At 44.8% G+C, this 23,969-nt stretch overlaps 1 protein-coding gene across 13 annotated transcripts in view; it reads left to right on the forward strand.

Moving 5' to 3' along the window:
- KIAA1217 (KIAA1217 ortholog) overlaps positions 1–23,969 on the forward strand; it is a 576,411-nt gene that overhangs the window by 302,545 nt on the left and 249,897 nt on the right. For 12 of the 13 annotated variants that reach the window (XR_008309941.1, XR_008309940.1, XM_053262266.1 and 9 more), the window contains one exon: positions 1,019–1,302. Coding sequence is in view for 10 of the 13 variants with exons in the window: in XM_053262266.1 (XP_053118241.1) it covers positions 1,019–1,302 (284 nt within the window). In the remaining 3 variants the exon portion in view is untranslated. Of the gene's footprint in view, positions 1–1,018; positions 1,303–14,656; positions 14,762–23,969 lie in introns of those variants that run through there. The other variant, XM_053262275.1, reaches the window with a different exon arrangement.

A 23,969-nucleotide genomic window follows, 5' to 3' on the forward strand; every position in this document is an offset into this window, starting at 1 on the left:
TCGCCTCTTTTCCAAACTAAAAGGCCCCAAATTCTGTAGTGTTGCCTCATAAGGAAGGTGCTCCTGCAGGCCCCTGACCATCTTGGTTGCCCTCTTCTGCACCTTTTCCAGTTCTACAATGTCCTTCTTAAGATACAGTGACCAGAACTGTATGCCAAATGTGGCTGCACCATAGGTTTGGGTAGGGGTGTGCATGGACCACAGTCCAAGCTGCGCTCCGGTTTGGCTGAACAATGGACCAGTCCAGCATTTTGAAGAAGTGCTGGGGGGCGGCGAGAAGCACCTTTAAAAGTAAAGCACATGTCATTACTAGTGTGACGGCCGTTCCAAGCAGCTTCCTGCTGCGATGGTGCTTTCCCCCCACACCAGTAGCCCATGCATAGTGACACACCTACGTCACTCACCTGACCTCCACTCATGCATGGAGGATGAGTGACAGAGGTATATTGGTGCCGTGCGAGGGCTTCTTGGGAGAGCACCGCTGCAGTAGGAAGCTGCCTGGAGCAGCGGTCACGCTGGTAAGGACCTGCGACTTTACTTTTAAAGTTGCCGCTCGCCCCCTTCCCCTGCCTTGAACACTGGACCATGGACCAGTCCAAATTCGGACTGCAGCTCAGACTGTAGTCCATGCACGGGCCTATATAAGGTCATTATAATATTATAATTATAATATTATAATTATAATATTAATTATAATATTATAATTATAATATTAATTATAATATTAAAATTATAATTAATTTTATTTTCAGTCCCCTTCCTAATGATCCCTAGCATGGAATTTGCCTTTTTCACAGCTGCCGCGCACAGACTCAACATTTCCAACGAGTGTCCTCCACGACCCCAAGATCTCTCTCCTAGTCAGTCACTGACAGCTCAGACTCCTTCAGTGTATATGTGAAGTTGGGAGTTCAACTTCACGTATGTGCCATTTCATTCTTCTATATAAGAATGACTGTTGAGATTCTGTCTTTACAATACCTTCCTTTTTTTTTCTTTTTCTTTTTTTAATTTGCAGACCAGGGAAAGAGCCACTTGCATGCAGCCTCATTAGACGATGCAGAGTGCTTGTGGCCTAAGGAACTCATTGCTTCTGGAAACAGCCAGACTTCTGGTTCCAAGCCAGGCCGCAACATTCCTCGGAGACACACCGTAGGCGGCCCTCGGAGTTCCAAAGAAATCCTAGGAATGCAAACTTCAGATATGGACAAGAAGAGAGAAGCTTTTCTGGAGCATCTAAAGCAAAAGTACCCCCATCATGCCACTGCAATAATGGGCCACCAGGAAAGACTGAGAGATCAGGTATGAAAGACCAATAGTATAAAGATTCTGAAGATTTAAAAACAAACAAACTTATATACAAAATTAAACATGCTCCTGATGCTAAAACTCATGCATGTATCTCTTAATACATGGAGTTCCTATGGAAGTGGGTTTTATGGTTGGTGGGGCCAGCTCTGCATCCACCATGGAGATGCATGAATGGAGCTACTGCTGACCAGGAAATCAAGAAGGAAGCCTTTGTGTTTTCAGGAAGTCAGCAGGCTAGTTCACACAACCATAAACTGAGTCGGGAACAAGTCCTATCCAGTTTCAGGATCTGGGCAAGCTCCTGTTTTGCACTCGTGTGCTTGTAAAAAGCAAGGTTGATGGTGGAGAGCTTGATTGCTTGTCAAGTCCCAGCTGGGTCAGATGATTTTTCTGCCTAGCTCATTCTGAAGCTGGGGATGGAATCAGGGCAAGGTATGTTCATCCTGCCCAGCTGGGGCTTGGACAGACGATCAAGCTCCCCACCTCTGACCTTGTTTTTTACAAGCACATGGACACATAATGGGAGTGTGTCCAGCTCCTGAAACTGGGTAGGACTTACCTCCTACCCAGTTTACAGTCATATGAACTGCCCTCATATGTACTATGTGTAATAAACCTCTGGATCAAGGTAATAAAATACAGGAACTGCACAGCCGCCAAGCTGAGCTACATTACCAGCAGAATCATGTGGTACTACTCTTTCTGGGTTATACCATTTCACACTGCAAGTGTGGTAGGAATGTTTCCAGGAATTTTTCTATGAGAGGGCATGCATATAGAAAACTAGTATATCAGAAAGAAGGGTCCTAACCCTAGCCTTTTTCACTGACATGATAACTTTTAGGTGGAATTTTAAAAAATTCAATCCCCACCACCTGAAGTAGTGCACTCCAGCAGGAGCTGCATCAAATGATTCTGCTGGTTGTATGGTCTGGCTCTTAAATAGATGCAAGTGCTACATATTTAATTTAATATGGGTGGGATTTCTTCAGTATCAGATTGCGCACAGTACGATTCTGAGTTCTCAGCTGTTTATTGACATGGACAATTAAAGAATGGGAGAAAATGAACTAAACCATGGCAAGAATGTTGGCTTCTGGAGTCTTCAGGATGGGCATCCTAGCTCACCAGCAGGGTATGCAGACTTTCCTTGACTCAGTCTTCATGGGTTTTCTTTCCTACTCGACACATCCTGATAGTTCAAATGACTTGAACCTCTTTTTGATTCAATTCACGTATCAAATCTAAAGGTGGTTTGTAAAGCTTAGCTGTAGTTTGGCATCATGTCTGAATTAACAATTAATAAACTTGGATAGTTATTCCTGGCAAACCAAAAGCAGAACCATGGTCTGAAGTGAATTTCCAAACTATTGTTTGAGCTAACCATGGCTTGGAATTATATTTGAGTTGACTAACCATCACAGTGGTCATTGGTCCATCTCTAGAGGCCACTGCCCTTAAATGTTGAACGGACAGAAAGAGAAAGCAATCAATTAGCTTTAAAACATTGTCTGGTTATTTGGAACTCAATCCATGGTTTGGATATGAAATCGTGGTTCGCACCCAGGGTAGTTTGATGTCTGGACTGAGCCTTTGTCAACCTGTCACAACAAAAGTGCCCTAATTATAGGAACAGGCTTGGAGAAGCTTATTTTGTTGGACTGAATGTAATTGCTTTTCAGCAGTTTTATGATGTATCTGTGAAACCATAACCTGTCTCTGTGTCAGAGCTGAGCCACTGTGTGGAACTAGGAGGAGTTGGAGGATCAAGTCAGGAGGTCAAAACTAGAGCACAAGCTGAAGGTCAGACCAAGCTGAGAAGCAAAGCTAGGAAGTCCTATTGTTACCCCGGCAAAGCCCAAACCTGAACAAGAAACTTTCTGTTGAGGAGCTAATGGTCAGCCTGAATAGATTGAGTACTCCAGTACTTGGGAACCTTTCACTGCCCAGGAAGATGCTCCGATTCCTAACACTGGTGACTCACCATGTGGGGCTGGGTATATACAGCTATGGGTTCCCAGTTCTAGCCCTAGTAGCTCTTGAAATTCTGCACTGGCAACAGTTTCTCATAGACTAGTGTCGTAGTACTTGACAAGCAATGACCACTCCTGCCTCTGTAACCTGGAGTAACTTAAATTACTATCATATGCTTTGCATGGCACTTTGGAAACGATGGCTGGTTCTGAAAATATTAGCTTATGTCCTTGAACTGGTCACAGGGAACCAGTATATTGCACTAGTGTATTGCACACATTGATTTTCTGTTGTATTCTGGGCACAATTCATAGTGCTTCAACGGCATAGACCGTAGTAAACCTGTTGCTCGTTGCAAGGTGCAGCAAGATTGGTAGTGGCCCTGAAGTAGGGGTGTAGCTATAATTGGGCAGATGGGTTCAAAGAACCCGGGGGCCCCAGCTCCTTAGTTCGCCCCTTAGCTCCACCCCTCCCTTAGCTCCCTCACTCCAAGGGGCCACTGGGGAGAGGGGCGAACATGGTCCCCCTCTCCCCTAGCTACACCCCTGCCCTGTAGCAAGTAAAGGATGGGTGCCCCCCTGATACCCCACCACTGCCTGCCTGCCTGCCATTGCCTTCTTCATCACTGATGCCACTCATCCAGTCACCTTTGCCATGCCTACCAGTGTTCCCTCTAAGAGGGATTCCCAGATGTTGTTGACTACAACTCCCATAATCCCCAAGCAAAAGCCATTGCAGCTGGGGATTCTGGGAGTTGTAGTCAACAACGTCTGGGAATCCCTCTTAGAGAGAACACTGATGCCTACCTGTTTCACACCGGTGCATCCATAAACAGGCTTTCTGTTCTCACTTGCATTGGGGCAGCTCTAGGATCATGGCCAGTGGAGCACCCAGTTCGGGGTGGTAATACAGGGGAGGTGGCTGGTGGCCTCCATGCATTGACAGGGCAGTGGTAGCCCTTGTGCTGCCACACCCCCTGTTTCAGTTGTCCCTACCCGCACCCCTGGCTCATTCTTAGAAGGAAAGGTCATCTTTATTCCTCTCTCTCTCTCTCTCTCTCTCTCTCTCTCTCTGTAACACAGCAAAACCCAAATAGCCGCAAAAGACAAACAAGTGTGCCATTTACTCTTAGACCCACTGTTTAGAATGTGCCCTTACCAATTAAAATTGGCCTCCATCAACTGATCAATTAACGCTTTAGTTGACTGATGTACTAATTAATGCTTGTATTCCTGCTTTTTCAATGAGCTGACTTTCACTAGGCTTGATAAATCTGCTACTTCTGGTAGTAGAAGTGTGCAGTATAAGGCTTATAATTTTAATTACTACTGAGATTGTTGACCAACACATATTCAAAGATGCTGTCATTTCAAGTGCCTCAAAATAATAAGATTTAGAATTGTTTCTACTTCCCCTATCCCACCCTTCTCTGAAAAATGCAGTCGGAGCAAATCTTCATAGTTGATTCTATCAGTGCTTTGTCTGAAATTTGTGATTGATGAATGACATTACTCCGGGACTGAATGTGGAAGAGAAAACTAGAAAAAGAGTGATTTTAATCAACATTCTAGCCAATTTAATTTAAATTATAGGTACAGGGAATGCAAATACAGTGCAACTCTTGCATGTGAGAAATGTTCATCATAAAGTTGATTCTGACTCTAGATGTATTTAAAATATTTATATACTGCTTTTCAACTAAAAATATCCAAAGTGGTTTATGAATGAAAATAACCAGTATATAAACAGTTAAAGCTAAAGCACAGACAACATAACAGAAACAACCTTTTTTAAAAAGGCACTATGGAAAAGAAGATGTCTCGGGACAGGTTGGACAATACTTGTTCCAAACCTAGCCTATATGTGGGGTAAGGAGTAACAGACATCTCCCTGCTTGACAATCCATCCCCATCTCCAATGGTCCTGGACCCCACATGGGGATGTATTTTTAAAATAGAGCTGGCGTGCATAAAATCCAGTGAGCATGGACCAAGACCATGTGGTTGGCTGCCTGGATAAAATCCAGGAACTGACCATGCAATCTGGACCCATGTCCTTTGGAGTTCACATGTGTTGACCATCTTCAAATGTTACACCCCTCTGTGGATATCTGGAGAAACAAGAAATAGCACAGGTGAGCTTCATTCTTGCTGATCCAGCCCACCAGATATTGTGGGTGGTTTCACACACAGTGCAGAACCTACTTGCAGTTTCGGTTGCCCGGTTGTCCCCATGTGCTTAGGGAGACTGGAGTGAGGACACTGGACAAATGTTCAGGTGGGGGGGGGGTGTCACCAAGGGACCCTTGCCCCTCCCACCCGATGCCCCCTTTCCTCTGCTCCATTGCTCCTTTCCCCTCCACTGCACTTCCCACCTACCCCACTGTGGCTGGGCACACTACCGTGTGCCAGCCACACCCCTTCCCCTGAGTCATCATGCCAATGCAGGGGGCAAGGCTGGTGCTGGGAATGAGCACATGGTGGCCCCTCCCCTTCTCCAGTTGTCAAAGCACTGTCTTGCAAAAAAGCAATCTGGATAGGGTTGCTATATGTTGGCTTTCCAAATCCGGGTGCTTAATTTACATATTATGCAAATTGGCTTGAAAATAAATTTTGAGCAGAATAGTGCCTGCATTTTGCTCTATTACTCTGCTTCTACAAGGGCTACAGCTTAGCTTTTTTTTTTTTTTTTTTTTTAAAGAAGGATGAAAGCTGAAATCCAGGAGAATATGGGTGGGCTAAGCAATCTGGGTGAGATGCTTAAAATCCAGGTGAAAACCGGAATTTCGGGGGGCATGGCAACTCTAAATTTGGATATCAGCCAGTGTATATGCATCTGGGAGTAATGATTGGACTAAATACCCTGGTATTTAAAATTATGTGGACACTCATGTGTGATGCATCTGTGTGGCAGGAAAAGCTGCAGACATGTAACATAAGGTCTTAACACACGGGTGTTTTCCACAGGAATATTTGGAGTTGCCTGCAGAGAATTTTGGTTTCCTGCCAATAGCTCTACATTCCCAAGTGGCCCCCTTTCCTCCTAAAATGTTGAAATCCTTAGATTTTTCTGCTGCGGCTGCTGCTTCATTGATTGTGCTTGTTATCTGTATAATGAACTATAGTCTCTGTGTGGAGAATGCAGAGTGGTAGGTAAAGATAATGCACAAATTGCTTTTTCCAAAAAAAAAAAAAAAAAAAGGGGAGACTGGTGAGATTAGATCTTTCCTGAGTCATGTAAATATTTAGTTCCAGTGGTGCAGACACTTGCAAACCAAGCTTGAACAGACTACTGCAGGGACACCCTGTACATTTTGCAACTCGATCTCCCTCCAAAGCCAATAAATTACGGAAGGAATGCAGTCACTGCATTTGCTGTTTGTTTAAAAACGTGTCATCCTTGCTAATTTATTAGGGTTGTAATTCTGAGACCACTTTCTAGAGAGTAAGTCCTACTGAACTCAGTGGAATTTACTTCTGAGTAAATATGCATGGGGTCCAGTCAAAAGGATATCTCCTCTTTGTATGTTGTTGATAATCAGGCCTCCACTGTGCATATAATCAGCATGTCAACTTAAGGGCAATGATAATTGCACAGAGGATCAGGCCAATTTGCATTTGCCTTGAAGAATTGTCCCCCACATTCATAATCAAAGCGGGGATGTGTTTAAAGATACCAAGAATGGTTGTTCAACATGAATAAATTATTTCATGGAAACCTGTCAGAAAGTGAAAGGTGTGAATCTTCAATGGCAGCAACAACTTGTAACATATTGGCCCTATTCCGACATGATGGTAAAAGATGCTGGACTTGTGTACAGTGCCTATAGCAGGTCTGGAAGTCCTGCTCTGGCTCCATCACTTGCCCCGGCAGCATGCCTTTCATGGTTACAGCGGTGGTTATCCGAGCTCCGTAACCGTGATGGCAGGCATTTCCCTGACTGGGAAGCTGTGGTGCCTTTTACCATCACATCTGATTAGGGCTATAGTCCCTAGCTGATTAATATTGTGTACAAGTGTGTGCATGTGTGGAGCCTGGCCTTCCTTGCAAGGTTCAAAGGTACAGACAAGAAGGCTGGACATAGCTATCCCATGAACATCTACCTGGGTGGAAGCACCAAGACAATCAGGTTCTAATGAGCAGCACTTTCTTTCCCAAAGGAGATGGGTATGGTTATATTTATTAATTTCATTTCTATCCCGCTAGCTTTCCAAGGAACTCGAGGTGATGCACACGATCCCCCCCCCCATTTTATCTTTACAGCAACCTTGTAAGGTAGGTTAGGCTGAGAGAGAGTGACTGGTCCAAATCATCCAGTAAATTCCATGGCTGATTGGGAATTTGAACCCAAGTCTCTCAATTCCTGGTCGGACACTCTAACCACTACACCACACTGCAACTAGGAAGAATAGAGGGTAAAAGATGAAAGGGCAGCCAGAAATAAGAGCTGTGTCAGCAAACTACCAAGCAGTGTGAAGGCTAGGCAGCTGCTCAGTCTGACGCCGGCTAGATCCTAAGGATGAAACTAGAAACAGCAAGGCAGCCCTGTGTATTTAATGCTCTGTGGTTGCCAGGAGTCGACACCAACTTGATGGCACAACTTTACTTTCTATAGGTGCAGGGATGGTGTGAAGCCTGCCTTCCTATGTTCCTAATTTTGCCCTAAGGGAAGTTTTCTCATAAGAACATAACATAAGAACAGCCCTGCTGGATCAGGCCCAAGGCCCATCTAGTCCAGCATCCTGTTTCACACAGTGGCCCACCAGATGCCACCGGAAGCTGCAGGCAGGAATTGAGGGCATGCCCTCACTCCTGCTGTTACTTCCCTGCAACTGGTACTCAGAGGCATCCTGCCTTTGAGGCTGGAGGTGGCCCACAGCCCTCAGACTAGTAGCCATTGATAGACCTCTCCTCCAAGTGATCCAAACCCTTCTTAAAGCCATCCAGGTTGTTGGCTGTCACCACATCTTGTGGCAGAGAATTACACAAGTGGATTATGTGTTGTGTGAAAAAGTACTTCCGTTTGTTGGTCCTAGATTTCCCGGCAATCAATTTCATGGGATGACCCCTGGTTCTAGTGTTATGTGAGAGGGAGAAGAATTTCTCTCTGTCCACTTTCTCCACACCATGCATGATTTTATAGAACTCTATCATGTCTCCCTGCAGTCGTCTTTTTTTCTAAACTAAAAAGCCCCAGTTGTTGTAGTCTTGCCTCATAAGAAAGGTGCTCTAGGCTCATGATCATCTTGGTTGCCGTCTTCTGCACCTTTTCCAGTTCAACAATGTCCTTTTTTAGATGTGTGACCAGAATTGTACGCAGTACTCGAAGTGTGGTTGCACCATAGTTTTGTATAAGGGCATTATAATATTAGCCGTTTTATTTTCAATCCCTTTCCTCATGATCCCTAGCATGGAATTGTCCTTTTTCACAGCGGCCGCACATTGAGTCGACACTTTCAATGAGCTGTCCACCCCGACTCCAAGATCCCTCTCCTGGTCAGTCACCGACAGCTCAGATCCCATCAGCATATACTTGAAGTTGGGGGTTTTCGTCCCAATGTGCATCACTTTACACTTGCCAACACTGAACCGCATTTGCCACTTTGTCGCCCACTCCCCCAGTCTGGAGAGATCCCTTTGGAGCTCCTCACAATCAATTTTGATTTCACTACCCAAAAGAGTTTGGTATCATCTGCAAATTTGGCCACCTCGCTGATTACCCCTGCTTCTAGATCATTTATGAATAAATTAAAAAGCACCGGTCCCAATACAGATCGCTGGGGGACCCCACTTCTTAACAGTTAACAATCCACACATGTACTTGTCCCCTTATCCCATGACCGCTAAGTTTCCTCAGGAGTCTTTGATGAGGAACTTTGTCAAAAGCTTTTTGGAAGTCCAAGTATACTATGTCAACTGGATCATCTTGATCCAATCACTTGTTAACACTCTCAAAGAACTCCAAAAGGTTGGTGAGGCAATATTTACCTTTGCGGAAGCCATGCTGGTTCACTCCCAGCAGGGCCTATTCTTCTGTGTGCTTTACAATTTTATCCTTGAGGATGCTTTCCTTCAATTTGCCTGGAACGGACGTTAGGCTAACCGGCCTGTAATTCCCCTTTTTGAAAATCGGTGTTACATTTGCTCTAGTCCTCTGGTACAGAACCCGATTTCAGGGATAAGTTCTATATTTTAGCAAGGAGGTTGGCAATTTCACATTTGAGTTCTTTGAGGACTCTTGGATGGATGCCATCCGGCCCTGGTGATTTGTTAGCTTTCAGTTTTTCCAGACAGTTTAGAACATTATCTCTTGTCACTTCTATCTGACTCAGTTCTTTAGCCTCCATCCCTCCCATCTCCATCATTTCCAGACAGTTTAAACATTATCTCTTGTCACTTCTATCTGACTCAGTTCTTTAGCCTCCACCCCTAAAAAGCCTGGTTCAGAAACAGGTATATGCTCAGTATCCTCTGCCGTGAAGATGGACACAAAGAACTCATTGAGCTTCTCTGCAACCTCCATATCCTCCTTAATAATCCCTTTCACTCCCTCATTGTCTAATGGTCCAACTGTTCTCGATTCCGTGATTCAGCAGATTCAACAAAGTGCTGGTGGGGGAACCTTGCGACGGGGCTGAATAGCCCTGTCCAGGCACTGACCATGCCCCCTACATCTGAAGTGGATGCAGGGGGAGTGGCCACTAGGGGAGTGGCCATTTCATTGAAATGCTGGCTGACTTGGTTTTTCCCCTCTCTGCCTTTCTAAAAAGCCTTAAGCCAGGGCTTTCAATGAAACACTGGCTGGGAAGGAGAGGGGCGTGCCTCACATTCCCAGACAGCAAACTTGCTGGCTGGGTGCAGAAGGGTGCAGAGCAAGGTGTGCTGTGGGCATGGGGGTGCCTTGGCAGCTCCTTTAGATCCTGGTGGCTGAGGAACACTTGTCCCCGCCATGTTCTATTGCCCCCACGCCCCTGGATGGGAGAGTTGAGTCCAGCAGCACCTGGGTACTCAAGGCTGGGAACCTCTGAAAACTACAGATTTTAAAATTATACTGGAGCACAACACTTCCAGTTATTAGACTGGGACATCCAACCTGCTTTTTTGAACCAACTGCATTGTTCATTTAACTTGAAAGTGATGAAATACTGTCTGCTTTTTCTCTGCTGGATTTCCACATCATTGGGGTTTTCCAGGACATGGACATTTCATTGTATTATATCTCCACAGTTTTTGTAGCCTTTTAAGCAATGCTTCCATTTCAGATTTCTGTGGGGAGCACAAAGATTCTTATCAAGGTTTACAGGGCTACTCCTGCACATATTCAAGATTAAACTGTATTACAAATGAATTTGCTGTAGCTATTTTTTATGCCTCATAATAATAATAATAATTGTAATAAGCAGTGACTAAACTCATGATAACGGGTACATCAACCAGCCTCAGAATTAATATTGAAGACAATGAAGTGGTGGTTAGCTTCTGCCTTTTAGGATCGACCATCAACAGTAAAGGATCCAGCAGTCAAGAAATACGTCGCAGACTAGCACTTGGTAGGGTTGCAATGAAGGCCTTGGACAGGATATTTGGATGCCATGATGCATCTATACCTACAAAGATTAGAATTGTTCAGACAATGGTTTTCCCCGTGACACTCTATGGATGCGAAAGCTGGACTTCGAAGAAGCAAGATAGAAAAATTATTGACGCTTTTGAACTTTGGTGCTGGAAAAGACTTTTGAGGATACCATGGACAGCCAGGAAAACAAACAAATGGATTATGGAACAAATCAATCCAGAATTTTCACTTGAGGCGCAAATACCAGGCTCAAACTATCATACTTTGGAGACATTATGCAAAGACCAAGCTCCCTTGAGAAGTCCATAATGCTGGGCAAAGCGAAGAAGAGGACAACCAGCAGCAAGGTGGATGGACTCGATTACGACAGCAATGAATGCACCACTGAGAGACCTTAAAGGCCAAGCTGAAGACAGATCATCCTGGAGAGAATCTATCTTTGTGGTCACTAAGAGTTGACACTGACTTGATGGCACTTAATCAATCAAAGAAAGTCAGTCCTGACTAAGTCCTGTTGAAATTATTGGGACTTGTGTTATTCACAACTAAGTCGCCTCATTTCAGTGGTGCTAGTCAGAATTGATTTCCTTTGAATACAAGCCAATGTTATCAAAATAGGTCATAGAGTCAATTTAAGAGAAAGAAGGAAGGAAAGAAGAGGATTTGTGCCTGACATGCAGATCACCAGGCCTTGTCCAAATTCAGAGACAGGCCACAGGCTCAAGGGGCAGTTGAGAGAGTCTGGTTCTCATGCAAGTAAACCAGGGTCCAAAGGGCCAGAGGAGAATGACACAGTCAAAGACAAGTTAGTGGTCAGTTTTCAGAGGTTTCATATTTCAGACAAAGGGAAGACCTAAAGGGTCTGTTTGCAGTAGCTTCTCCTAACGAGAGCAAGAAATAAATTTTGCACGAATGTTTAACTTCTATGAATACGAATATGACAAATATTTATATACTGCTTCTCAGCAAAAGTTCCCAAAGCACACATGCGTGCGCACACGCACACGCACACACAATGGATCTTGGATCTGAAATGTTTGAAATATTTTAATGGATTTGAAATGTTGATTTTTGAAACATCTGAACTTGGGCACTTTAATTCAGAAGTGTTGTTCCAAACAATTTTAAAGTCACCATGCAACTTTTGAATTTAACTTGCCAGATTCAATTTATGAATCACTCTTTCCCTAAAACTTAATACATCCATCCACTCTCTGGGCAAGCTGGCAAAGCCAAGGGTCAGAGCTAGTCCCAGGAGCAAGATGCAAGAGGCTGGGGTCACCACACATATCTGCTAATCTGAGCAGAATCCCAAGAATTCTAGGTCACTTGGTGGAAAGAACTCTGACCCTCCAGGATGGTGAAACAGGTGAGAGAGCAGATCAGGCAGTTCAGGATTCATGTAGGCAGGGCTCCAGGAGACAGGCAGGGATGGAAAGCCCAGCAAACATACATCAAGGGCTCTAAATCAACAGTCCCACTGCAAGGGCAGCTTGGGCTCCTGTTGCAAAACCTGTCTGGATTTCCCAGGAGGTTTGCTTAACAGCTTCAGCAGCAACGAGGCTGTCGTGGGATGGCAAGCAACAGGTTTGACGGATGCATTCAAAACAACCACCACCCAGGGCTTGTGAACTCCAGCCTAGGAAATCAATCCTGCCCTGGCAACAGCAGTGCTCGCAAATTTGGGAATGTTGGCTGACAAACTGTGCAAGGGTCTGTCTGCCTTGTAATAGAACATGTGCACAGTTGTGCAAGAGTGCTCATGCACAAATTCAGCTGCACAGTTGACAGCCATTGTAAATAATGGCTGTTGATTGCGTAACAGCAATTGTGCCGGAGAATTCCTGTTAAACTGTGCACACATTCTGTTACAAGGCAAATGGAATGTTGCACACAGTATGTCAGCCCTGGTAACACAAAGTTGAAATTGGGAGAACATACCTTTTGAATGTTTGCAGGCAAATTCTGTAAGCAGATTGTTAGTTTATAAGCTAAAACCATGGATTTGTCATAACATGATGTTCCTGATTACTCATGCTTCCTCTACCTCTCCTTTGTGCTTTGCTGGCTTTGTGGGTTGGGAGCCCTCAAGCAACTCCTCCAGGAAGGTCCCCTTTCTGTTTCTGAGCATTGTATTAGGAGACAATCATGTCTATTGTGATCCTTCTGGGAAACAGCCAGTAGAAGGATAGTAAAGAGCTCATGATGCTTTTCAGCTTTTCTTCCATCCTCATGAATGTTTTGTCTACTAATGGGTTTTGGACAGGATCCAAAGATACCATAAGCACACACAAGTACTTCTCATTGGGGCTTTCCAGGATTTCTTTTCCAAGCCTTTTCAAGGGTTTCCAACACAAGTTTTTGTGTTGCATCAGAGGCTATTCCCAAACTTCCCCTAACTTTCAGGAGTAGCTTGTCAGGAGGTGTATGACAGGGACTGGGTTTTGGAAAGGGGCCCTCAGAAACCCTGCTGCCCATGTGAAAGTTCCCTGCATGATCGTTTAGAACCTGGCCTTTGACCTGTATGGTATTTGAAGGAGAAAAGTGTTTTGAATAGGCAATGTCCCATGCAGGAACTCTTATGTAAAGATCAGCCTCTGGGCACTATTATGATACAAACAATGCACTCTGGCAGGTGTGGTTCTTACTGCAAATTTATCCCCCACACACTTAGGCAGGATTTCTCAGATCTTTTGAAAAGGGAGAGCAGGAAGATTTTCACAACTCCAGAAGGTGTTGATGGAATGGAATGGTAGAGGTGGGGAGTGGGGAATCCAACTTTCAGCATGCTTTGATCAAGGAAGCCCTAAACACTAATGAAATTAAAGCCCTAAGGAGACCTTGTTTATTGAAAAGAAGGAAGACCAAGAAAAGGGGGTAGAATCTCAGAAGAAAGATACTGGGGCATTGGAGGGACATCTTCTGAGGAGTGCCAAGTTCTCTCTGCCTCAGGTAGGTCCAGGGAGTTGTTTTTGTTGTGCCATCATCCGTGGTTGGGGATGAACGCAGCTAATAAGCAAACAGCAAAGAAGCAAAAACAGTCCAGGCAAATTGTCTGTGAGATTGGAAAATAAAGGTTGTAGTGCAACGCTTTTTAAAAATACATGAATTCCTTCCAAGGAAGGTGGAGGAAAGCCTCCAGGAGAAACCTGTTTTACAGGTTGTGCTGCTCAAAGGAGATTATGGGTTCCTTTAAAAAAATGGAGCAAAATGAAACAATGAACCTGCTGAAGCTGGAATATTAACGCTTCACAAAATCTGGCTCTCCTTCAGCACAACTGTTTATTGGGTGTGTGAACCCCTGAAGGTTGTTCCTTGTACATTGTTGGAGAGAGAAAGGAAGCTAATCTTATATTGCTTGATTGCTGTATTTAAAAACAACAACAAAAGGAAACAAAAACCTGAAGCAATCCCTCAGTGTGCCTTCAAGAGCAAATACATGTGTATTTTAATTTTTCATATTAGTACTACAAATATTTATCGCAACTTACTAATAATAGTAAATTAACTACCGTACCTCAGCATGCTGAGGTACAGTCTGTTAAACATTTACTTGCCATAAGCAGTTGAATTGCATACTGCGGTCTGGACCTGACAGGTTACTCCACCGTGTAAGCAGGTGGGGTTAAAGTAACCATGGAGATTTATGATGTCATGCTTGGGGAAGCATGTTAAGACAGCTAATGTAACATGTAGCCATTCAAAGTTCCATAGGCTAGAAGTGGCTTTTATGCAAATGAGAAAGTTTTGCTTGGAAAGGGGCTAAAGAAATTGCTACAGACACATGGGCAGAGTTTTACCTGTTTGGATTGTAAGAGAGTTTACCATAAAAGTTTGGGGTGGCTACAGAAACTGCTCAATAGCTTATCTGCTGCTTTCCCTCCGGATTCCTGAAGCTAGGTAAATAGAAGCTTCCTTTTCACCTTACCTTGACTATAATTGCGCTGTTGAAATCTACTTTTGTTGCATTGTTTTCTTGAGATCTGAGCTGAATCAATACACTGGGCTTCCTGGTATGGTATACATGTACGTTTTCTCTCTTTCTCACTCCCTTCCTCCTTCTCCTCCTCCCCACCCAATCTCTTGGTTGGAATGATCAACATATTTTCAGTGAACAAGAAACTATTATGCTTATTATGTGACTCACGCTTAGCAGTGTGTTATTGGAGGAGAAAGTAGAAATTGAAATGAATGTATTCGTAGTAGGAGTTTTTCTTACTTGGAGTTTCTGGAATTGCTTTTAAAATCAGAATTCAACACCAAATGTACTTTAAGAAAATATACTTCTGAGTTGCATTAGCTGCTTCTAATGCATGCAGAGGTCTTTATTGTCCTGAAGATGATATCAGCGACCTTGAAAACTTTTGAAGTAGAAAGGTGGGGTTTAATTTTGTTGCATGAATGAATGGAGTTAAAAATGATTTGGTGGAGGACGACTTTTCATCAGATGTCCCCTTTCTAAAGCACATTTTAGTGCAAAATTGAAATGTTTTGGAGGAAGGAACAATGTATATCTTTTCCCCATCTATCAACAAGTTTATTTTACAGTCAGGAGGAAACAGTGATAAAAATGGTAAAAATTAGCAGATGCAACCTTTGCTCTTTTGATCCTAGAATAAAACGGGTGGTTTAGATAGCCAAAGGAGAGATCTGTGTTCCTAACCTTGAGTCCCAGCATAGCTGCTTGAAGCCTGAATGATCACCGACTCAGTTTAAAGACACCTGTGAAATGTAAATGCAGAATGGAAACGTGATCGGTGCAAATCCACCCTAGAAATGAGAGAATGCCAGGAGACTGTCTGAAACTCTTTGTAGATTATTTTGTTGGGCAAAAATAAAAGAACAGTTACAATCCAAATGTATAAAGAACTCTCATCACTTTCATTTCTTTCTAATGCAAGCAGAAGTAAATTCAGTGGTGCAAAATGCTAGCAAAATAAATAGAAACAAATGAAAAGGTATTTTAAGGTAGTTCTTTTCCTAGTATGTACTGCAAATCTATTTTATTTGACATTTGTGGATAAATTGCCACTATTAGTTATTAATGAGAATTTATAGAATTAATTCCAAGCCTGTTTGGGTTTTTTTTGTTGGAGGGAAAAGGTCTGATGCATTATGTGTTTAATATTAAAATATGTCATATTGAACAATGTGTCAAATATACTAGCACATTTGCATTAATTATGCTGATTGTGGTTGATGAAGTGAAGGAATGGAAAGGGATATGGAGAAAATGAGTCAATGTTAATATTGTATGAATAAATTTATGGTTGGTAACAATATGTAGACAAATGGCATTTGATTATGGCAAGAATACCTTATGTGTTCTGAATAGATAAACATTTATCCAGTAAATGCCTATCATTATGACCGAGGAGAGGAAAGGCCCATATGCAGGAACCCATAAGAGACACAGTGCATGCATTCTGTGCACACACACTCTTTGCTCAACCTCATAGGCTCCCTGCCACTGCAGCACAGGACACTCAGTGGCATATTTTGGCCCTGTGCTGGGAATATCCTCCAGTACAATTCTTCATATTTCCCCATGGGAGTGAATGGCAGCCATTGATTCATGTGGGAACAGCTACAATAGGACACTGTAAGGTGTATGAGCCCCAGTTTCTAAGACATTCTTAGGTGCTTCTCCCTCCACCAACAATTCTGCAGATAGAAACTTTGCCCATTAACTCAGTGGGGATAAGACACTTGAAAACTGAAATCTTTATAGCCCCACTCTAGATTCAATGTTATGTTCATACTGGAGTGTCCAAAGAGAAAGAACCCAGAAAGAGTTTGTTATTGATGTCATCAAAGATCATGAACAGTTGACTCAGAATATCATCTTGTCACCTGCATTACAAAGTGAGTGACATGTCAGGCCGATCTGGCTGCTTCTATCTAGCAGGGAAATTGTTGGAGATGGCCTAGTTAATATCATTAACTCATCGCTGAGGGAGAGTAGGATGCCTCCTTGATTAGGCAATGATTAGACCACTTCTTAAGAAGCCTTCCCTTGATGCATAGTTATAGGCTGGTCTCCAAACTTCCATGGTTGGGCAAGATGACTGAGAGAGTGGTGGCTAACCAGCTCCAGGCAGTTTTGGAGGAAAGCGATTATCTAGAGCCATTGCAAAGTGGTCTTAGAGCAGGCTATGGAGCTGAGTCTGCCTTGGTCAGCCTGAAGGATGACTTTTACCACAGAATCGACAAAGGGTGTGTGACTCTGTTGGTTTTTTTTAATCTCTTGGCGGCGTTCGATACCATCGGCCACAGTGTCCTTCTGGATTGCATGAGGGAACTGGGGATAGGAGGCACTGCTTTTCCATGGTTCCACTCCTATATCTCAGGCAGATTCCAGATGGTGGAGCTTGGTGACAGTTCCTCTTCAAAATAGGAGCTATTATATGGAGTCCCTCAGGGCTCCATTCTGTCACCAATGCTTTTTAACATTTACATAAAACCGCTGGAGATTTGGTGCAGGGTGTTATCAGTATACTGATAACACCCAAATCTATTCCTCCTCCTCCTTCTCCTCCTCAAATGGCATTCACTCCCTAAATGCCTGCCTATGGGCAGTAATGGGCTGGATGAGGGATTACAAATTGAAGCAGAATCCAAGCAAGATGGAGGTGCTCATTGTGGGGGATCAGAATTTGAGGGATGAGTTTGATCTTCCTGTGCTGGATGGGATTACACTCCACCAGAAGGAACAGGTACGCAGCTTGGGAGTGCTCTTGGATCCAGGCCTCACCCTGGTATCTCAGGCGGAGGCTATGGCCAGGAGCACTTTCTATCAACTTTGGCTGATTTGACAGCTGTGTCCATTCCTTGAAGAGAATGATCTCAAAACTGTGTTGTACTCACTGGTAACTTCTAGGCTTGACTGCTGCAATGCGCTCTACATGGGGTTGCCTTTGTGTGTAGTTCCGAAACTTCAGTTAGTTCAAAATGTGGCAGCCAGACTGGTCTCTGGGGTAACCCAGAGAGACCATATTATGCCTGTTCTAAAACAGTTGCACTGGCTGCCGATATGTTTCTTGGTGACATACAAAGTGCTGGTTATTACTTTTAAAGTCCTGAACAGCTTGGGTCCGGGCTACCTTAGAGAGCATCTTCTTCGGTATGATCCCCATCACACTTTGAGGTCATCTGGAGAGGTCCGTCTCCAGTTACCACCAGTATATCTGTTTTTTAAAGCATTTAAAGACTCTCCTGGCATTCACTCATTTTTACTCAGGACCTACCCGGATAGTCTTTTCTGTCTGCATTTCTCACTAGCCCGAATGGGCTTTGTTCTCTCTCTTCCCATATCAGCAGTGATTTCCATGTATTGGTTTTCATGAAACATTGTCTGAGATAGTCCTTTGCAGCCTTGGGCAGAGAAAATGTGGAGTCACTGCAAAGAGCTAATCTGGGCATGTTTGTTGAGGGGGAAATGCTTTCGGGTGCAGGAGTAGCTCCAAAAAGAGTGGATGTAGCTAATTTGGTCTACTTGTTTGCCAGTTGGCCACTTGGTAGGTCAAGTGAGTTTTCAGTGGGTGTTGCAATGCTTTAGAACACCACAGTTCTCAAGGGACACCCACCCCCTCACACTCCAGTCTGCATGCTGGTTCTACCAAGTCTGGCATGGAATTCATTCTGCAGCTGGGCTTTTGTCTTCCTCTGCCTGGTCAGGGATGTGAGATTATTTGTTGTAAGGCTCTTGGTGTTCAGCTTGGTGGGAGAGACAAGGCAAAGCTGACGCTTGTTGTGGAGTGTTTGGAGCCAGCTGTGCTTCTGAATCACTCATAGGATGGTCACATAATTTCTGCTCTTGGATACAGTTCCTTAGGGCAGTGCTTTCCTGACCAACCTGAGGTTCCTTAATAAGGTCGTCAGTAATGGTGGACAAGCTTCCCTGAAAGACCGCTTGCTCAGTCTTCCTCTAGTATTCAAAGTGATGGCACAGGAGAATTTGGAGGATGTATTCTAGGCCTCATTGATGACGTGTGACGTGAGAGCCCTGCAATGTACTGGTGGATCCCTGCAAGGCCTCTGAGAACCAGTGGCTGACATTCAGACTAATGCGGCGCTTGTACAAGAATGTTGCACTAATGCAAAGATGTTGTACAAATCAGACTAGCTGGTCTTGTGGTAGCAAGCATGACTTGTACCCTTAGCTAAGCAGGGTATACCCTGGTTGCATATGAATGGGAGACTAGAAGCGTGAGCACTGTAAGATATTCCCCTCAGGGGAAGGAGCCGCTCTGGGAAGAGCAGAAGGTTCCAAGTTCCATCCCCGGCATCTCCATGATAGGGCTGAGAGAGATTCCTGCCTGCAATTCAGGAGAAGCCACTGCCAGTCTGTGAAGACAATACTGAGCTAGATAGACCAATAGTCTTACTCAGTATATGGCAGCTTCCTGTGATTCTATGTAAACTAGTTCTGCTAAATAGGGAGTTGCATTCCAAATTAGTGTTGCTCTAGCTAGAACATTGCTGCTTTGCTAGGGCATTGCTTAAAAGTATGTCTGTTCCAGACCAATCCTTGCACTAGCTCAGAGGCTCTCCAACTTGGGTCCCCAGGTTACTGGACTACAATTCCCATCATTCCCAGCCACAATGGCCAAAGGCTATAGTCCACAACATCTGGGGACCCAAATTTGAGAACCTCTGTGCTAATGGAATATGTTGACAAGTTGTACAATGTATTGCACAATAATCCTGAATGTCCTGAAATAGGGTTTCCACTAGTGGTTGTGCAACATCACTGAGTACCACTGGGCAGCTCTGACAGCTTCTTTATTGTGTGCGTGCACTTGAGTATCTCTCATTGTGCTAAAGCAATGCTAGTCTGGATGTTAGACACTGTTCCACTATTCTTGTTGTACAAGCACAATTAGAATGCAAGAGGTTGGGCATTAACTTTGAGCATCTGCACGGCTTCTTTCATGTGTGTACAAAGTGCTTTCATTGTTCGAGTGCAGCATGACTCTGGATGTAAAGAAGCATGTTTAGAGTGTTGGACTAGGATGTGGAGAGATTTTGATTCCAACTCTTGCTCAGTCATAAAGCTCACTTTGGAGACTTTGAACCAGTCACTGGCCTAGCTCACACAACCATTCAAATCTAGGTTTAATGTGGGTTCCCAACACCAGCATGATTGTGTGAACCCATATCAAAGTGGTTTATGGCTGAAGATGAATCTGAGATTAACACCTTGAGGTGATTCTCACGATCGCCAAAAAATGGGCTAAGGTAGCCTAGCCCGCTTTTTGGTGGTCCTGTGCTGCCACGTGAGCCGCTTGGCTCCCAACAGCAAACCACCAAAACTACCCCTCCCTTTAGCTGAGGTCAATGGAGCGAGCACTCCATTAAGGAGTGCTCTGCAAGCAGCCTCCCAGGCTTGGGGGTCTCTCCAGGATGCCCCGTGCGCTTGCGTGGGGCATCCTGGTCCTTCCGGGAGCTGTGCGGCCCCCGATCCCCGCAGCCCCTGCTGGCTCCATGACGGAGCCGGCAGTCATGTGGGTGGCCGATCTGGCCACCCAGGGCTGCAGGCTTGCTCGCTTGCAGGGAGAGTGGGCTAAGCCTGCTCTCTCTGCCTAACCCCATCTGGTGAGTCTCACTGATTGTGAGACTCAGCTCCTTGACTTGGTTTCACACAATCATGCTAATGTTGGTAACTCACATCAAACCTGGGTTTGAATGATTGTGTGAACTGGGGCCACTTCCTCTCAGTCTAACCTAGCTTGTGAGGATAAAATAACTCATGTTCTTGCCCTGAGCTCCTTGGAAGAAGGGCAGGATTTAAATGGGAGAAATGGTGAGCTATAAGATGGACTTCTTGGAAGACAAAGCAATCTGGAAAGGTTTCCTGGGGGTTAGGAAGCTGGAAAGTCAGTGACTTACACAATTATCTGGGCAGGACCAGGAGAAAATAACTTCTGTCCATGTTCATCTGAAAAGCAGCAGAGATGTAAGAAGGCTTTGATCTCAAATGCGCTGTAGACAGGTCTGTAATCTTTGTTAATAGAGAGAAGCCCATAAATAAGATGTTGTTCCTCTGAGCAGACTGCCCCTCCTAAGTAATCACTACTGCACCTGCAGGGTACTGTGGCTGAAGAAAGCCCTTTGCTCTCCCTTAACTCATACACAGAAAACTTGTTCAACTGAATGGGTTTAAGTAGAAATCCTTCTTTCCCAAGTAGGGATTTTGCTAATGGGTATACAGTGCATTTGCATTGAATTTTAGCAATGTAAACAATGTCTGGCATGGTTCTCTGACCATGAGTATATTAAGGCCTTTTTATTCATAGGACTTTCTGAACAAAAGCAGTTGAAGCTGGACACACCTGGTCAGTTAGTGCCATCAAATTTTAATCCCGGAGAGTTAAACCCCTTTTTCAGATATCTGTTTAGGAGAGCAAAAGTAAACAATCCAGGCAAATCTCTTGCTGAAAGCATTTTCTGTTTCCTTTCTTTTCGGTGAATACACATGCTGAAACAGCACAGCAGATGGGGATGAATCCTGTTGTCATCGCCTGTGAATGCAGTTGGTGTTTTGTAGTGTATATCCTCCCTACTCATATATGCCATCTCGTCTGCACTTCCTCATTTAATTGCACCAATATAGTAAAATTCATGACTGGGTGTTTTTGCATCTTGAGTGTACCAACAACAAGGGAAGGTGTGCTTTGATGTCACTAAGGATAGGAGTGGCTCTTTGTTTATTTGCACCCCAGGAGAGAGAGGCTATTTGCAGTTTGTGTGTGGTCTTTCTCTTGAGAGTGTCCCTCTTTGTTAGCAATTCAATTGCTCAGCAATTTGTAGAGCCCCACTTTCCACCTTGCTTCCTACTTGGGGGAAACCCATCACCACGTATCCTGTGGCACCTACCCTGCCGGAACCTCAGACCTCTTGCAGAACTGCCTTAAAAAAATAATAATAATAAATATATATATATATATATATATATATATATATATATATATATATATATATATTGCCCACATTTCAGCCACGATTATCTCCCAAGCAGCTTACAATTAAAAATCCATCAGAAGATACAATGGAAGCAGCGATTCACATAAGTGGTACTCAGGTGCTCATGATGAGTACCAACAGTACTCATTGTGTTGTAAAATAGTACCCCAAACTTTGAAAAAATGCTCAAATGTTTACCGTCTGGGGCCGTCTCACTAGCCTGTCCTCTCCTCCTGCTGCCGGCCCTCCCTGCCACCTGCCAGTGGCTCTCTGGGTCTCTTAGAAGTAGAAAAGGCCCCATTTTGTCTGCAGACAGGACCGGGGCCTTCCTTTCCCCTACTGAGTGGCTAGAGCGCTGATGGGAATTGATGGTACATAGTCCATTCCCAATGGCTCTCTGGCTAGTTAGAAGGGGAAAGGACTCATTCCTGTCTGCAGACAAGGCCAAGATCTTTTTCATTTCTAAGAGAGAGCTGCTGGGAAGTGGCAGCGAGGGAGCGAGGGCGGCAGGAGCTGCCCATAGTAAGCGAAGGGCAGCACCACGGAAGTGGCAGAGGAGGAGGAGCTAGTGAGGCATCTGAGGTTTGTGAGTACCAAACCATTTCTGCTGGTACTCACTGGAGAACCTAGTCTTAAAAATTATGTGAGCCCCTGAATATAAGGAAATATATGTCTGTGTGTGTATAATGGGTAGGAGAGATGGGATGGTTTGCACCTCATGACTGCAGCTTCACGTTCTTCTTTTTTAAGAACATAAGAAGGGCCCTGCTATAGACCAAAGGTTCATCTGGTTCTGTATCCGGTTTCCCACAGTGGCCAACCAGATGCCTCTGGGAAGCCCAAAAGAAGGGTATGTAGGCAAATACCCTTCTCCTGCTGCTGTTTCAGTGCAACTACTATTCAGATGCCAATTGTCTCTGAACCTGGAGGTAGCATGTAGCTATCTTGAGAAGTGGCTGTTGGTAGACTTGTCCTACATGAATTTGCTTAATTCCTATTTAATGCCACTCAGGCTAGAGGCCATCACCACATCTTGTGGCAACAAATTTATGTATTGATTATGACCATTGATCCATCTAGATCAGTATTTTCTACACAGACTGGCAGAAGCTTCTCCAAGGTTGCAGGCAGGAGTCTCTCTCAGCCCTATCTTAGAAATGCCAGGGAGAGAACTTGGATCCTTTTGCATGCAGCTGCTCTTCCTGGAGTGGCCCCATCCCCTAAGGGCAGCAACATAGGGAGGCTGGCGGCAGCCCGTGTGTGGCCGCTGCGGCCCCTGGCCCTGCTCCCTGTGTCTGACGTCAGACATGGGGGACGTGGCCTCCCTCCCAAACAGGGCAGCCTGGCCCCGTTTGGAAGGGAGATCGGCCCATGCTACATTGGGCAAACTGGGCTGAAGCGACTCTCCCTGCCTTAGACAGGGAGGGCCGTTCCGGCCACGCTGCGAATGCAGCACGGGCCAATCTCTCTGCTAAACGGGGCCGTGTGGCCCCGTTTGGGAGAGAGATAAATCAGCCCCTCTGCATTGGCAGTGAGACCAGGAGCGGCTCTCCCTGCCTTTAAGACAGGGAGAGTCACTCCGGCCGCACTGACAACGCAGCACGGTCCGATTTTGTCTCCAAACAGGGCTGCGTGGCCCCATTTGGGACCGAAATAATGCCCCCTGCATCTGACGTCAGACAAGGGGTGTGTGTCTGGGGCTGCGCTCACGGCCCCTGATTGGTTGCGGCCCGGGTGCTTTCAACCAGTTCACCCAATGGTGGCCCTGCCCCTGCCTAAGGGGGATATCTTACAGTGCTCACGCATGTGGGCTCCTATTCAAATGCAAACTAGGGTTGACCCTGCTTAGCAACTGGGACATTCCATGCTTGCTGCCACAAGACCAGCTCTCCTCCTTTCTCCTCCTTTGGGAAACTCACAATTTGTGTCTGTGAGATGAGTATGTTTGAGGGCAGAAATATCTAAGTAGGTTGTTGGGGCAAGCTTCAGTCAAGGCCAAAAGATCACTTATAGATCATTTCCCTCTTTCAGGGGAAGGGGAGGTCATTGAAATCTCCCCACCACACACATGCACGCATGCACTGGTGCAGCATTAGTCACTCTTGAGAAACACTGGTGCTACTCCAGTGCTTCTCCTGCTGCA

This window comes from Hemicordylus capensis, chromosome 6, assembly GCF_027244095.1.
Source record: "Hemicordylus capensis ecotype Gifberg chromosome 6, rHemCap1.1.pri, whole genome shotgun sequence".
NCBI lineage: Eukaryota > Metazoa > Chordata > Lepidosauria > Squamata > Cordylidae > Hemicordylus > Hemicordylus capensis.